This window comes from Aythya ferina, assembly GCF_964211825.1.
Source record: "Aythya ferina genome assembly, chromosome: 8".
Classification (NCBI taxonomy): domain Eukaryota; kingdom Metazoa; phylum Chordata; class Aves; order Anseriformes; family Anatidae; genus Aythya; species Aythya ferina.
Window position 1 is genome coordinate 7,544,739 of NC_140304.1, and position 17,344 is coordinate 7,562,082.

Here is a 17,344-nt window from a genome sequence, read left to right on the forward strand (position 1 = left end):
GAAAGAACTGATCTTTTCTAATTCACATTTATTCCACCAAGGTACTATGATAGCAACTTATAGAGAAAGACTGTGTTAGCTAGCTAAAGCTATTACTGTTAAAATAAAGCAAAATACAAAGACCTAAGCATTTTATTTTTTTTTTTTTCCAAAATTGAGGTGGCTTTGTTAGAATGATCAATGCCATGTTTTTCATGGTTATGTCAACAATTGTTATTTGGTTTGGAGGAAAGTTCAGCTTTGGCAGGGACAGAGAAGAAATGAAGATATACTCCTGATAGGTGGTAAGTGCCAGTTTGATAATGCTCTCACATCTGATCTGTAAGTACATCAGCCAGTGCAGAAAAAAGGTGCTGAAAAGGATTCTCTTTTCCAGAAAAAGAGGAAGAGAGAAACTCCACCAAAATTTATATTAATTAGAGTGGCTAGCATGTAGGGGAATCAAAGGCAAAACATGTGGAACTCCCGCTGGTGAAGAGAAGACTGTGCCTTAAAGGAGAGGGATGCAAATGAAAAATAAATGCTTTTCAATGTCCTCATATGAGCTAGCCATATAAACACTCATTTTGAGTTCTAACACTTCCTGATGCAAATGCTCTCACTGAAAATTCATTCTTAGTCTGAAGAGAGCTTTGTCCTTGACCATACCTGCAGAATAAGAACCTATGTGTCTTAAGAATGGCAGGTCTCAACAAAGTAAAATAATTGCCACATCCATATATCTACTTAAAGTTATTGTTGTTGTTATTGTTGCAGTTGTTACTTACCCTTTGTTATAAACAGTCCAAGTCCTGCATCAGAAAAATAGTTTTTTTGATGCTATTCCTTATAGCAATTTTGGATTTTTCAAAGACTAGGAAGTCTGTGTAGAATCTTAACAATGTGGCCAATATGCAAAACAGTGTTGGGAAATTCTAGGTCTCAGGCAGAAAACTGCCTGATCTTGCTTTTCGTAAGTGTAATATCAGTACATATGTACCAATCAAAACAATACTGCAATAGTATTTGTTTGAGAGTCTTTCTGTCTCCTCCTTTTCTGTCCATGCATAGGCAGAAAGAACATCAGGGATTGTGGAGTGGTAACAAAAGAAACTGAAACTATTTTAGACCAGGGTGACATGGGCATCAGCTGCGACATTAGTCTTGGCTTCCACTTGCACACTAGGCAATTTGTACCACCACCTAATTTAGTTTCATGCCTCCCAGCAGCCTTTCTACTGCATCCCTACCATCTCCTGCAATTCTCTCAAATGTCATGGTTGTTATGCCCTAAATCTACAAAGACAAGTGGGAGCAGAACTGGAGACTTTGGGCAATTGTCTCTTGTTACTTTCCCTGGATTATTTCACTGCTACCTGAAGGACAGTTTGGATTAGCTACTGTTGTGGCCTTTTTTGGGGTGATTTTTATTGAGCTATAAAGCAAGATGGATCAGAGACTGCAGGCCTTTCTGAACTATCTACTCTGAACTCTCATCTCAAAAAAGATCAGTTTCCTAAAAGTATGCACAAGGAGTTCTAGGGAGTGTCACTGAAGCACACCAAGTGTTGGTGAAGATCTCACCATGGGTCAGTGCAGCCCATGGCCACAAATAACTGCAGTTACTGCTGCCAGCATAGTGACTGTGATACTAATATAATTCCCAAGAAAGAGAAAGGAAAAGAAGAGACAATAAAGAAGAAAAAGAGGATTTAGAAATAGCACGTAGCAAATGAAACTTAAACACTTGACCCAGGCAGCTCTACAGAAGAAAACAGGAAACTTGCAGTTGCTGTAAGTGAAACTGGAAATACGCTATTCAATATCTTAATTTGCACTCCTTCTTTGGAAAAATTTCTCATCATCTGCAGTAAAGTTTTCTTCCGATAAGCAATACAGGACCCATACACACAACTTGACTTATGCTGAAAATCACTATATGTAGGACTGACTTCTTAGCTCTGTTTAGGAGAGAGAGTGATTGTAGGTGCACAGGGAATTCTGGGCACCGTGTGGAGAGGAATGTGGTTCCCAGCACTCTGTTACTCACCTCGCCCCACACTTTTAAGATGAATGAAATGGATTCGGGGCTGACTGGACAGCCCAGGCACTACCTCCTGTAAGGCACTGCAACAACTTACTTCTAGAGTGGCAAGGGATTATGACTCAGCACCACCAGTCACTGACGTTGCTCATTGCTCAGGACAAACTGCAAGACTGCAGTAAGTATTCCCCAATAAATACTGAAAGGTATCCAGATGAGACAAACAGAGGGTGCTGACTATTACACCAGAATAAAGACACAATTCTTCGTCACATCCAGTGTCACTTAGTCAGGATGATGTTTCCTGTATTCAGCAAACATGCCAGTAAAAGAATTTCCTTGGCATACAGACAACATGGAAATGTCCTTTTAAAAATCAGTTAATACGAACAGAACTCATGAGCTAGCTGGAACCATTTCCTATGCTGTGGAAAGAACACTTGAATAAGGTTAACCAAGACATTTCACCCTCCCAACCTCCCCCCTCCCCATCTATTTCTGGATGTCTTCTTTTGTTCACCCTTTGCTAATTATAGTGGCCTTGCTTAGGTTATATTTATAGTCTTAAAAGAGTTGCCTGACTTTTAGAACACTTTATTCATGTATATTTCCTGTGTTTATTGTTGCCTTAACTAATTTTTTAAATTAAAATTACTTGATCCAAGATTTTATTTAGCAACAAATATCAAAGTAACTTTTCTTTCAACAAATGAAGAGCTGTATTTAGATATAAAAAAGCATTTTTCTATTTCTGAATTTCTGAAAACAGATTTTAGTTTCTTTCCATCTCTAAGTGATGTGTATGACAGACAATTCCAGAATTAGATTAAATGAAATTTCTTTCTTTTTTCATGGCAATATGATTATTTTGTATCTGAGTTTATTTATTTATTTATTTTTGTGTCTGTAATGGTTGCTTTAATGACTGTGGTGTTTCCAAAGGACAATACTGAATATTTATCTACCTGGACTGCCCTGGTGTTTACCTAACCACCTGGAACTGAACATCTACCATCTACAGAAATGGAAAAAAGACATCGAGGGTGTTCATATGAAATTATAGCTTCATCTTCCTACTGGAACCATGCTTTATCTCTCCAAGTTTTCCTCAACCCCCTCTTAAATCTGCCCTTTTATTTGCTGTAGTTGCTCCACAAACATGTTTATAGTAATGGCAGTAGCTACAACTTTCAGTCCTTAATTCAAAACAGCAAATAAAAACTATTTCAGAGAAAAAAAAAAAAAAAAAAGGAACATGGCACAGAGTCTCAGAGCAGAGAAAACAGCTGTATGGAAGAGGCTGAGTTTTGACCCTTAATCTCACAGTATTTTTAGGTTTATGCACCTGGCGTTAGGTGCTGATGCCCAGCAGGTGGGGCAGGCTCCCCGGCCTGGTGCAAGAGGGTCCTCAGGCCCTAATGGCCCCACCTGGCCCCAATCTGTGGCACCATTTAAGCTCCAGCCGAGGCCATGTTCTCCTTTAGGCTGTCTTATGGGGTTTTTTCCTTAATTGCTCCTTCAGTTGCTTCCTTGTTTTGGCTCATCCCTTGACCTTGCAGCCCTCTGAGGCCTGTGCTGGTTGGCACATGGGGCAGCAGGCTCATGCTCAGTGGCTGTGAGGGGCAGTGCCTGCTGCCTTCAATGTGTGGAGAATGGTGCCTTCCCCCTGCCCTCATCCAAGCTGAAGACCTGGAGGAGAGAGCCAGCAGTTTGAAGTATGTGGTAGGTACCAGGCTTAGTGTATTAAAATGGCACTGGCACCGCTGGGCAAAAATGCAAATGCTTCATGTCAATTTTTTGATGGGGTAAGATAGAGTGTAAATGCCGTGTGTTGTGAATTAGTCTGAATAAAGCTGCTTTCTGTTAGTGTGCTGAAATGGTTGGAAATGTGGTAATTTGTAAGATTCTTATTAGAAGAAAAAACAAACAGAAGACTGCTAAAAGCTGTTCTAAAGATAACGATATTATGTTTCAGTTTTCTTTTAACTGATCTTTCCATCCAAGTGTGGGGAAAAGTGGGAGCGCAGAAATAGATAGGTGCTTTGTATGTCACTTAAATAAAATTTTTGTACTGTACACGTTTAATAGAGTACCAGATTTTGGGCATAGTCATTACCTTTGGATTGTCTGTAATGATGTTCAAGCCAAAGGTTTATTATTCAGTTGGCTATCTCCTGAATTGCTCTCAGATTTAAATTAATTGTTGAAATACGCTTTCCTCCTATACCAAAACCCACCCTTTTTGAGGCTGATTTTTTTCTATCTTTGCTTGTAGTGAAGAAAATAAGCAACTACATTTTATTTGCAGAGCATGAAATTAATCTTTACTTCCTTTTAAAAGCAGTCTGGCATGGATTCAAATACTTGTAACTTGAGGCTATGAAATTGAGCAAACTGCAATAGCTTGATACATGACCAAAACCAACCAACCAAAAACTCTATGGCCATGTTTTTGGGTACCATAAAATGACATACTTCCTTGGAAGGAAGTAGTCTATTCTGTTTTAGGTAGCTGAAAATCTACATGTTAATGCACACTGGATGAAGTCTGGAGCTGAGAAATACCAGACTAAGAAGTCTTAGTGCAGTCTATGGCTTGACTTTTACTGCTTCAATATGTAGCTGTAAAGCAATAATTTCATAATAATTTTAATATCAGAAATTGAAAAGAGTTAAGTGGTTTATTATACTTCTGTGACTATGAGGTTGTAGAGTGCATTCAGCCTGAAAGTACAACCTGATAGCTTTCAGCTTTAGGCCTTTTCTCCAGTAATGAGTCTGACTGGATATGGCGGAAGCCATCTTGTTAGTGCTACAACCAGTAAAGCGCAGCTCCTCACTGGCTGAAGTCCGTTTTGTTCAGGTGTTGTGCTTCTACATGGTTGTTATATGGCTGTATTTGTTGTTTCATCAAGTTGTGGAAACTTGAATCTCTTAATCTTTCTTCATAAATCACCCTTCTTTCAACTCTTGTTATCACTTTGTCAGTATTTTTCAGGCCTAGAGCTGAGTGGATTATGTAAAGCTATTGACTCCAGAGTACTGTATATATAAAGGTGATCATCCCTTGATGTGGAGCAGCTTATCTTTACACATGAAATTATAAAATAACATGATTTTATATTATAGGCTTTTAGAAGGATTGATAGGAAGTCTGTAAGTGACAACATTATGGCTGGGATTTCATCCTTTCTGCAGGTGATCCTGAAGTCTACAGGTTAGCAGACGAATGTTCTTAAATCTAAACAGCCTTGGTATAGAGGCAAACCTTCAGAAATATTATAAGAGTAATATACACATGCGCTGTATCAGAGCGATACACGTATCATACAAAATCATTGGATGTGAATGAACAACTTCCACAGAGTAGAGTCATGTTCTTCCCACAGTAAGACTTATTGCCTGGTTCTAAGAAATGCCTTAATTTTCAAGGGGGGTTGTGGTGATGCAAATAGCATTATTTTTGTGGCAGAAACATGGTAAAGAGTTCGTTGCAAATGAAAGTCTGTCATTTTACCAATAAAACTGACAGTATGGAGCAAAATTTGAAATACATCATTATTTTCCAAGAGAAACTCCAAGAGGAGTTATTTTTTCTTTGCTTTTAATGTGTAACATTCTCTCTAGCATTTAGCAAAAATAGCAAATCATCACAGCAGAAAATAACAGTTTAAAGTAGTGTTCTGAGAATACAATAGGCTATAGTAACATCAGTATAACTTTCATTATTAGAATTTAGTATTATCTTGAACTAACCACAGCGTGTGAGCTCTGAACAGCATTGTCTTCATACTGCCCTACAAAAATGCGATATGCATTTGGTAGTGTACCCAGTTAATCTTTCTACTGGCGCAGCTCACCGCTGTCTTGTGCTTCTAATTGGGAACTTACACTTTTGAAGGAAAAAAGTAACTTGTAATGGCAAATCCACTCAATTGTAGGTCTTAAAACAAACAAACAAACAAAACGCCTGCGTGAAGCATGACTGCATAGTCTCAGCCCAATGCTGAACATCAGATGGAAAAGTGACTAAATCCAGGGTGGCTGAATTCAATCTAACTCCACCATGTTGTCACCTCCGGTAGCAGGAAAGTACATAGCTTTGACATGAATGGACATAGGAGAATGTTGTCTTTCTTCTTGCCCCTAGAAAAAGTGCCAGAGGCTTAGCAGTGAACAAGCTGTTTAGAAAGGCTACAAAATGGCATGCCTGTATGCTGAAATACTGCATTTAGTCACATCCTTTGTTCAGAAGAGATCAAGAAGATGATCATGAAGTGAACTTCTAACAGAGTGTTCCCCTACAAGGTTCAGTAGGGTGGCAGGTATAATCCCGTGCTTCATTAAACACTGTTTTTTTGTGCTGAGGCATCTTTCCATAGCGATTGTTTTACAACTACTTTCCACATTTCAGACAAAACGTACTTGTTATGAATGCTTGTCTTTCACAATCCAAGAATATTTAGTTAAATTAATGATTCTAATGCAAAGAACATTAACTGTGTGAGAGGAATACTTTTCCATTTACCCCGACATTTTTTTAATGTTTGAAGAAAATGGTGATATTTTTTTTCAGATCCAAACGCATTCAAACCAGACCAAAAATCAGTAACTACTTATGACAGTATATTCACTAGTCTGACTACTGACACAAAGGGCAATCTTGAACCTCAGTTTCTGGCTGCTTCCCTGACTAAAAGAACACTACAGTTTTATTTCATCAGCTACGTTAGTTACACTTCCTGTCCTGATAAATGTGTGTTACAAAGTCCAAAAGCACTTGAAGTTATCAAATTGCCTTTGATTACTTAAGTCTAAATAATGTATCAACCTTTCATCACCCTGAAGAAGAACTTTTAAGGTATTCCACTACTGATACTTGTTCTCAAAAAAAAAAAAACAAAAACTACTTTTTCCCCTAATTCATTTCCCCTGTATTCATTTGATTTAATAATTCAATTTCTCTCCTGTAAATTTTTATTTTTTTTCCTGTGCATTTCTTGACATTTCATTCCAAGAAGACTGAAGTTTGAAATTAACCGTGATGTATTGACTATAATTACTGTAGCTATCTAAAGGCGTATTATGAGAGAGACACCAGTAGTTCTGCTGACCCTATTCACATTAAGTTTGTACTGCTTTAAGTAACAATTTGAAACTCTGCTAATGTAGTTGTACGTACAAGGGATATGTAATACAAAACTAGGCATGTGTTTGCTTTTTAGCTGCCAAAACATCTGTTTCCATAGTACACTAGAAGTCCTGCAAGATGGGATTCTTTTGAGATATGTGGTTAAACCATTGTTTCTTTGAAGGCCACGTTTACAGCTAATGCAAGCACAGACAAATTTGTACTTATTGCAAGGAGTCTATCCCAGAACTGATAGTCTGACATCAGTGAATGGCCTAAATCAATTTGCAAACTCAGTGAATAGTTTTAGGATGAACTTCTTTAATGTGAAGTATGCTGGCTCTTCCTGCAATCATTCACTAATTGGGCTTGTGCTCACCTAGTACTTTGACCTATGACATCCTCACTAAAATAGCCAAATAAGTCAAGGTAGATTTTTTTCTTTTTGGTGAGTTGCAGATTCTTTAAGCCCCTTTTTTTGTAATTATCAATGTTTAGTGAATTTTCTGATCCTCTGCCACAAGAAAATGTTCTGAGGACTGTTCTCCAGTGCAGGTTCTGTTTTCTTCTGCACCAAGCAAAGACAGCTTTCTTTTATGGGTTGAGGAATACTTTGGAAGTAGTTGTTGAATTTTCCCTGATGTGAGCTGATGAGGAAAGACCAGTTCACTGGAACTGTCTGCATCCTTTCTTGGGGCCAGGTAACCTTTGGACTCTAGAAACTCTTGCAATATTTTCTTTTTAGCTTTGTACAAAGACCTTTCACCTGACTAAGACAGCTGGCCACAAATCTAGCATCCCCAGGGCATTCCTGAGTTTTCATAGCTAAGGATAAGATGGATATATCTTTCTTTTATATTTACTGAGCTTTCAGCAACTCCAGAAAATAGCCAACAAAGGCCTTCTTCGCTATCTTACTGGCATGTTGCTTCTATATTCTTATTTCATCTGTGTCTAAAGATCTATACAGAAACATTTCTCTTGATGAGTAAGTAAGCATTATGTGATGTCAAAAGAGAATTTCTCATGTGATTTCTAATGACAGAGCACCCTGATTTCACAAGATAGATGTATGTTTGAGATTTTAGCAGGTGTTCAAGTCAAAGTTACTAGATTGCAGCTGTCTGCTTCGGATCTTGTTCTGGCATTGGTACTCATTCTCACTAGTTTACTTCACTAATACTTCTGGTGATTTCTGATATCCAATATGAATATAGAAGGATCTGCTCTTTAGCAAGTATAAGCATTACATTATGTACTTTTTTAAAAGTACTTTGCAGCTAGTTCTGGCTGATAAATATTTTGACTTTGTACATGCTATATGCCTAACACATTCCAAAAGACATGTTGACAATTTGTAGAGCAACAGGTGTGAAAACTGTGATAAACAGAGGCTGATAAAAGCTTCATGAAACAAAGTTGTTTTAAAACATCTAGTATCACTTGAGATTAAAAAATAATAAAAAATCATTTTTCAGAAAAATGGAAAGAAAAGAAAAAGCTTTAAAACTGTAATTCACTGTTTTTGTTTGTTTTTAGGTTATATCTAGGCTAAATATGGCTTAAACCACTGATAGTCTGGGACAGCATTTTTTCATCATGTACTCATCCCTTTCTATACCTCCTGAACTCTGCTAGCTACAAATGCCTAAGTGTCTAGGAGAAAGGAAAGTGTTTGCGCTTTTATATGAATTAAAGCTAGTCTTACTCATTTCTTTCTTCAGAATGAAGTGAAAGGATACAGAAGAGAATTGTGTACGTACTGTTCGGTAACTCGCAGCCAGTTGTGCAAAGAAATAATTTGCCACTACAAAATCATTCTAAATTTCATATGACCTACCTTTGTATACCTTTTTATTCTTTCATTATTTGTGTCATTTAAAAATTTAGTGTCAGATCTGCTAATGCACCTATCTTATCTGGAAGACATCTGAAGATGTAGTCTTTGTATAGACAAGTAAGAACAGGAAAGTGTCTTCTCAAGCAAATACATACTTCTCAGCCGTGTGTAGGTAGGGAACAAAGTTAGCTGATTTTGAAAATCTAGCTGTTTCTTCCTCACAACTGCCTCTTCCCTTCCTTCTTCATTTAAAATCTGTCATTTACTTAGTTTATTATTTTTTTTTTTAATTTCCACAGGTATTCATGTCCTCCAGAGCAATCTGAAATAGCTGCTTTTTCTACATTGATCAGAAGGAGCTGACAGCATGGATGGACAGAAGAGGGCCATATTCAAGAAAGGTTTGGAAATTCTTTGTTTAATTCTGATTCTCTGCTGCTAAGAGATGGTGTTACCTGGTGCTGTTAACAATGTAGAGTCTAATCTAAATGTGTTTTGAGAACCTCATGTTTTTGAAGTTGAGAAGTTTAATGTTCCTAGTGTTGTGTTATCTGGTCCCTAAATGATGGATTTCCAAATATGTTGACATTGTTCTGGAATGCTGTGCAGTTTAGTAGAGCTCGTCCAATTAAAAATCATATGTGTGTGTGTATATATATATATATATAAGGGTATGGATATATGATGAAACTGATGCTTCCCATAAATATGTGGAAAAAGTTCACTGGCCATTTTTGTGTGTAGTGAATTTCTAGAACCTACGTATTTCTAGAAGTCTGTATTTATGTGGTAGTATACATGTTCTACTGGAGTTAGGAGCAGTTGATCAAAACTTTCATGAAAAACATTTGTCTTTTATGTCTGTAGTAGTAAGCACGCATTGGTTGAAGAATATCAACCAGCCTGAGCTTGGAGGTAAAGACCATCTCTAGAACTGTTACCAGCATAGCATGTTGAATGCATATGAAATCTGCCTACAGATTAAGCAATAGAACCATAAAAAGTAAATGTTGCTTAAGTATCTTTTCATATTATCACTTGTATCATACCTATGATTTTTAAGGCAGATCTTAACTTAAAAATTCTTACACTGAATAGTATCTTCTGCAAATCTCAGTAATATTTAAAATGGTTACTCCAGACTAAAGTACTGTATGGGTTGAAAGATCTGGTCCCTGATTTTTAGGACATAGTTTCTTGGAAATGTGTTGTAATTCTAATTGTTAAATTACTTAAAATGAGCAGCTTAGCTTACTAAAAAATTACGAAAAGCAAATAGCAAACTAAGATGTGACAACTTTCTCCCCTTTTTAATCCAACTTCTCTTTCCCTTCTGAGGAAGCTTTGTCCCTTGTTTCTCTTTATTTATGCTGAGCTTATAATGGTTCCTGCAACTATTTGTATGGAAAAGTCTGAGAGAAGCTGGCATTGTATATACAACATACACAGCTTGCTTTTCTTGCAATCATTGGCTTTAGTTCATCTCTGCGTCATTATGGTTATGATGGAAATTCTGTTGTGGCAAGCATCCTGACTGCAGATTTTTAATGAGATCCCCTCTGTGCTCGATAAGTATAGATTCACTTCTCAGTGAACTTCTACAGTAACTCTTGTATTTGGATATTGTATTATTTTCCCTTCGTTACACAAGAGTAACTAAAAAGTTATGGGTGGTCACAAATTTAAAGAGTTTGGCAGCAAATAGTTGTGGCAAAAAACATCTCCCTGTTGCAGGAGGATATTCAGTGACTGGCAATGTAATAGGGAAATTCAGATGTAATTTACATTTGTGATGATTTTTTTTTTTTTAGGTGGATCTTTTATTCATTCTAGAGCTAACTTCTTCATTGAGAGAGTGGTTAAAAACTAGTTTATCTCTATTGTCTGATTCCAAATTTTTGGCTTAATATTTCTGTGTCAGAGCTGACCACAACAAACCACCAAATTGCCTTAATGAATAATCTAGAATGTATATGGGGGAATTTCTGGCCACCAGAGAGCTGTGCATAAGCATTTATTGGGTAGTCCCACTTCCTAGTGCACCAATAAAAATAAGAGCCTAAAGGTCATTGCAGCTAGTGTAGATTACAGGAATCCCCGATGTACCAGTAGTGATGAGAACCAAAAGAAGTCCTTAAGGTAATTTTCTTCCTCCTTGCTTTCTGTTCTGTGTGTACCCTGCTTAGGACTTAGCCTTCATGGCTAACTATGCGCACACACACACTAATATCCCAGTGAGAAAGTTAATATTCCAATATGGACATACACATAGAGTCCACGTAGATGGTAGAAATAGGGTTCCATTCTGTGTTAAATGAGATGGTAAGTTTGTAAATGAGTGTAGAATGGTGTAACAGGTATGATTACAGCTTGGAATACAAGTCAGAGAGAAAGGATGACAAGGAGTAAAATTTGTGCTAGTCCCTGTGGAGGTTAATAACAGTTGTGATAAGTAGTAAAATACAGAAGAGAGGAACTAAAATGTGAATTTCTTTGATACAGCTTATTACGGGCTCAGGTGGAAGACAGGTACAAATTTCTCCTCATAATAATCTGTCTACTTAAAGCCAAATAAATTAGAGATGCTTGGGGAGAAAAAAGAAGACAAACCATACTCTCTTGCTCAAAGTACAACATTGTAAAAATTATCTTTTGTTCTTAATTAAATATAAGATTGTTACCTACCTTAAGTTCTCTAAAAAAGATGCTACTCCTCGCCCACTCGACAATGGAGAAGAGGGTTTGGTCAGCCATTTTACACATAAGCCCAAATGTGTTGAGCTTCTCATGTTTGCTTCTGTTGGCTTGCTCCTGCTGCAGATATGCCATGATCTTAGCTTGGACTTGTGGCTCATCTGGCTCACATTTGAGGAGTTCCAATATCAGATGTGGAATACTTGCTGGTGAGCTTGTTTGGTAACTATCCATGTATGAGTATCCCATTATTGACTCTGGTGAGCTAGTGTAAGGGTCAGGGTACTCAGACTTGATAGCACGGCTTGGAAAATGGCCATATGTTTGGTAACCTTGCAAGCTGCCGTGGGGTGGCATTGTCATACTAATTGGAGAGGTTACAAAGGGACTTCTGTCATAGTCTGTAGGAGGCAAGGCAGTGTGGTTCAGAGGTAGGCCTTTGGAGGCAGAATGGATGTTCTGGATCGCAGAGGATATTGTCAGGTCAGTTGGCATTGCTTGGATCACCTGAGTCATGGCTTCCAGTTTAAGTCCATTTGCTCGGATAAGAGCTTTCTTCTGCTGCTTCAGTGCCCTGTCTCTCTTGTACATTGGTCCAAACTTGTTTCTACCGCCACGCATTCGGTCAGCTCGCACAGCTGTCAGGGGAGAGAAATACATCGTAACGAAAACTTGAAATCAACATTCTTTAAAGAAACATAGTAAGACAGAGCAGAAATGTAAAAATGTAACTGGATGATTTTTTTTTTTTCAATTTCAAAGTAGCACTTTTATTCCTAAAGAAAAAAAAATTATTAAATGTCACTTTTTTCAGGTAATTTAAATATACCATGCACGTCGCTAACATGAAAGAACTGCTCTTTACATTGATTAGGAGACAGGGACAAACACAATGGTTGGCTACAGGAATTTCACACCTGCTATAGGATCATGTGGAGATCTCAATGTATATTTGATTTCGTCAAGCTACTATGTCATTAAGAAACAAGGGCTGATGTCCAAAATTTGTCTGAGATGTATCCAGTGGACCCCATTGTCTCATTATAATCATTCTATTACTGCCTTCCACTGCAGCAAAACATCTGAAATGTAAATTGTGAAATGTTCAGTAGTCACAAAGGGGAATGTTTTTCTTGGCAAAAAAGGAAATATTTTCTTTTGAGGATTCTGTTCAAATTGGTGTAGAGCTTGGAAAAAAAAAAATCTAGATATCTGAACAGCTTTACAGAAATGTTTAGCTGCCGTTGGAATGTGCAGAGAGAAAGCTGTCAGCTCACTGCCTTCCATGTGGAAGGTGGAAGTGACACAGAAACTATTGGCGCTGTTCTGGCTTGTAATATCTCCGGAATTAGGAATAATTAAAACAAATCCACTTCAACAGCTGCCTTGGGAATCATACTGGTGGTCTCTGTCACAGCAGTGTCTGTCACCATGGTATATATGTAATGGTCTAGCGAGGAGCTCCCACCAAGCCCACCTTGCCCAACGGCAATTAGATTGAAAGAGGAACCTTTGACAACCTGGTGACATGTTGAGACTGCTGAGATTGCTGGAGGTTAAGTTCTTGAGCTTTTTATCTTAGGGATTAGTAGAACATTAAAAATTTATTATGAATGCTAGATACGCATAATACTGTACATTATCATAAGGACTTTAACGTTTAATGATTTTTTTTTTGTCCATGGTAATTTATGAACTAGACTTTAAGGCTATATATATCACTATCAGGGAAATACACATAAATGTCACAAACATTTACAATTATGGAAGTAAACATTCTTCTGATCTTCTAAATAGAGGAAAAGTTGTGTGTGTACAGCTAAGGAAGTTAAAGTACATTTTAAAAGTATCTTTAAAAATACATGTACTTTACTTACATTTGTAGTAAAAATGCTTCTACTATTGCTGCTGAATGTTGATATTGAGTGGAATGCAGGAATTTAAAGTAATTAAATCACCATGCTGCTAGATGTAATTAACTTTAAACATGTATATACAGTATCCTTCCAAGTATTCTAGAATTAACAACTGTAAGCCAAATTCTATTAGCACATACTCTCATGTAACTCCTACAGATATTAGGGTGTATTGCTTGTAATTGCAGAAGCACAAAATTTGGTCCCATATCATTGCCAGCAATTGAGAGGTGTTAGAAGTAGCAGTAGTTACAGGTATTTTGTCCTCATTCTTTATGTCAACAATGAGAAAAGGATTCCAAATGTCCTATTATTTTACTGTTTGAATTTGGAAGACTGTGGGATTCAGAACGTTTAGTGCAGTGTCAGTGCTAGCTGAGTCTCGTGGGCGATTAGAGTAGTGCTGAATTCATCAGACTGCAGGAGGCTGAGTATTCTGTTGATCTTCAGTTATATCAACAGATTTCCGTTGCCAAACTCAGGTGACAGGGGCTTATGCTATACGGTTCTTTTAAAGGTTTATTGTATCCCTTACTGGTCTGATTCTTCCTTTAAGTGTCAGGTGAATGTGATTTCAGTATGATTTTAAAAATAAGGATTTTATAAGCTTGTCCTTGGTCAAGCAGAAATTCCATTCATTTGCTGTGAAATCTGAATTTTAGTATTCTATATATCAAAGTTAAAGTTGTGTATATGAGTCTCACATTTTAATCAGAATGATAATTGTGCATTGCATTATCTCAAAGGGTATTGTACTAATTCTTCTCTGTACCTGAGAGAGCCAAATGAAGTCAAAAAATATATTTCAAAATTCTTACTCTTTCTTAAGTACTAACATCTCAGGTGTAGCAACACAAAAAATATAGGATGTAATTTAAGAGATTTTGTTCTTTAATCCCAAAGCAGGTCAGTGTGAGAAGTACACATTTTCTCTCTCACTTATGCCACATTATTAGAAGATATTATTTAAAAAAAAAAAAAAAAACAACCAGACAAAATAGAAATAAAATTGGATCACTGTCTGTAACAATGACTTTTTAAAATCTGGACTCTTATTAAAAAACAAAACAAAACTTAATTTGGGTTAAACATTAAATAAAGCTGCAAAACTAATTTCCATACTATCTAGATCCCTTCATTCAAAAGCTCAAAAGTACTGAAATATCAAAACATATATGTATATGAAATTTGAGTTTATGGTTTTGACTAGGCTTTAGTGACTTTCCATTTACTCATTAGATTTCCTTTAGAGAGCAACAATTTCATTGAACTCACAAAGTTACCTTTTACTGTAACTTCAAAAACATGATAAATACATAGCATATTTTTTATAAACCAGTATGTATCATATGTAGTCCTTATTTTTCAGGAATTAATCTATAGTTGACAAGATGAGCAAAACTTATAGGGCTTACCTTCTAATTTCATTCCAACACTTAGGCATTTTTGAAATCGACAGTAAGGACATCGTTTTCTCTGTGTTTTGTCAATCTGGCAATTCTGATTTTCTATACATGTGTACCTTTTGTTATTCTGGACTGTTCGCTTAAAAAATCCCTGTATGATAGACACAAAAGTTAGCCTCTGTTGCTTGAACAGTATTTCAGCATTTTATTTTACAGAAATCACTGTAGTGTATTTTTCATACACCACTTGAGAACTTCTGAAGTTCTATGGTTTACTTTAAATTACAGAGAGCCGTACCCAGGAGAAAACCACCAGAGTCTAGAGGTTTTCCTGTATTAGGGCTATGTTTTATACACTTACGTCAAAGTTTAACAAGACTGGCTATAGTCTCCTGTGCCCCTAGCAGTGGTAGCAGCAGTAGAGAGGTTGACCAGCTCTTTTTGTATTTCTTAATAATTGTAAAATGACTGAAGTGTTCCCTGGAAAGTAATTCTATATGAAATAAGTAGGAACACTATGGCAAAGATAACAGAAATACAGAATACCTCCTGCTAATGTACATCCCAATGGTGCACGTTAAAGGCATAAGTGCTTGTTATTCACTTCTCATTGATTTTTTTTTTTTTTTTAATGAAAATATAATGTGCTAAGTTAATTTTCCCATGCTACTAAATATCTTAAATTGCATTGTTCTGGTAAAGGAGGTTCCTTTACAGGGCATTACTTAAAAAATTGCAAAGAACTTAAAACGTTTTTACATGACAAATTTGACATGCTATAAATTTGTAACTGTTTAAACTCTTTTGTATAATAGAATCATTCAGATAAATGCAACTCATGTTTGAAGATAAATTAACAAATATTTTATTCTAAGAATTAGTAATTTAATTATACAATAGCTACTCAACTCTGTGTCAAGTGAGCTCTGAGAGTATATAGTTTGTATAAAAAAGTGCAAGGTCATCACAATCCCAGAAATTTACATGATAATGTTGAAGGATGGAAAATCTTAAGAAAGCTGCATTAGACTTTGCAAAACTGCTCTGTATTGAGGATACTTTTTCACTTTATCCTCCGGGAACAGCAATGCTCTAAATGTATATAAATCAACTATAATCAATGTTTAGGACAGTTAGGAAGGAAAGGTGTTCTTTAGCTACATCACTTTACAACAGCAAAACACTTAAAAGCACTGATAAAGCTCCAATCCAAACCAGTCCAAGTTGTTTCTTTCCATCTGTACAAATATGATTGGTGAGATCTCAAATGCTTTGGTGGTTAATTTTTCATGTGACTAACAAGAAACACATCAGAAGTAAGCCAAATTATTACACATCTATATTTTTAAATTATCTGTTTTTTCCTGATTGTTTGGAACTTTTTTGGGCTGTACTTCTGTTTGTGTGAAGAAATTGGTACAGAACCTTGCAGCTTTCACAGGTGAGAAGTCCGTAATGGTACCCAGACACTTTGTCTCCACAGACGGGACAGAGTTCCTCAAGGTCTTCATCATAAGAGTAATTCACCATTTTAAACTGAGACACTGGGAAAAGGAGAGATAGCACATTCAATTAGAGTTACGTGAATAGCTCACTTTTCCTGCAACTGTTTTCGTCTAGAGGGAAAGTTCTTTAAGCACGCCGCTGCGAACTGCAAAAAGTTTTATTTTTTAAAAGCGGAGCTTGCACGGGAACGCGTAACTTTTCCCCAACTGCAAACCCGCGTGATACTTGGCAGGTGGGACACAACCCCGCCGGCTCCTCGCCTTCCTGCTCTAAATATTCACACTTCCCGAGCGCCCGCGACCCAGCGCCGTGCTTGCGGCATCCCCGACTGCCAGAATTCATCCAAATCCGAAAGTAGCCGAGGACGGGCTTTAAAAAGGCGGGACGCGAAGCTGAAGTGCCGCCGGCGGGCAGTAACCGCGGTCGTTTCCTTTCGACTTTTCTCGCAGCGCCAGCCCGCAAATATTTGCTGAGCCCCAGCGCGTCCCGCAGCCCCGCCGGGTACCCACTCGCCGAAGCGGCGAGCTCGGGGCGAGCTGGGTTGGAGGCAGCTCGCCCCTGGGGCTCCGGGGGCGGCCGCCGGGGTCCTGCTGGGCAAGGACGGCGGCGGCGGGTGGCTCCCGAGCGAGGCGAGCGGCACCCCCGGGCTGCTGCCTCCGGCACGCCGCGGCTCGGGGCAGGGGAGCGGCCGCAGTCCGGCCCGACCCGCCGCCTGCCAGAGCCTGGGGAGGACTCGGAGGAGGAGTGCCCGGCACGGTTCCCCCCCTCTGCTCCCGGCCGCTGGGAGCGAGTTCCCCTCCTCGCAGGAAAACCCGAGTGGGAAAGCAG

At 37.9% G+C, this 17,344-nt stretch overlaps 1 protein-coding gene and 1 long non-coding RNA gene across 9 annotated transcripts in view; one reads left to right on the forward strand and one right to left on the reverse strand.

Moving 5' to 3' along the window:
* NR5A2 (nuclear receptor subfamily 5 group A member 2) overlaps positions 1 to 17,344 on the reverse strand; it is an 89,414-nt gene that overhangs the window by 62,250 nt on the left and 9,820 nt on the right. For all 6 annotated transcript variants that reach the window (XM_084527340.1, XM_084527342.1, XM_084527343.1 and 3 more), the window contains 3 exons: positions 16,436 to 16,554; positions 15,020 to 15,161; positions 11,680 to 12,326 (listed from right to left, as the gene is read on the reverse strand). In XM_084527340.1, coding sequence (XP_084383466.1) covers positions 11,680 to 12,326; positions 15,020 to 15,161; positions 16,436 to 16,554 — 908 coding nt within the window. The remainder of the gene's footprint in view (positions 1 to 11,679; positions 12,327 to 15,019; positions 15,162 to 16,435; positions 16,555 to 17,344) is intronic.
* Positions 3,502 to 17,344, forward strand: part of LOC311440427 — a 110,384-nt gene continuing 96,541 nt past the window's right edge. For 2 of the 3 annotated variants that reach the window (XR_014695403.1, XR_014695404.1), the window contains exons 1-2: positions 3,502 to 3,745; positions 9,294 to 9,395. This is a non-coding gene — a long non-coding RNA (uncharacterized lncRNA). Of the gene's footprint in view, positions 3,746 to 9,293; positions 9,396 to 16,493; positions 17,018 to 17,344 lie in introns of those variants that run through there. The other variant, XR_014695405.1, reaches the window with a different exon arrangement.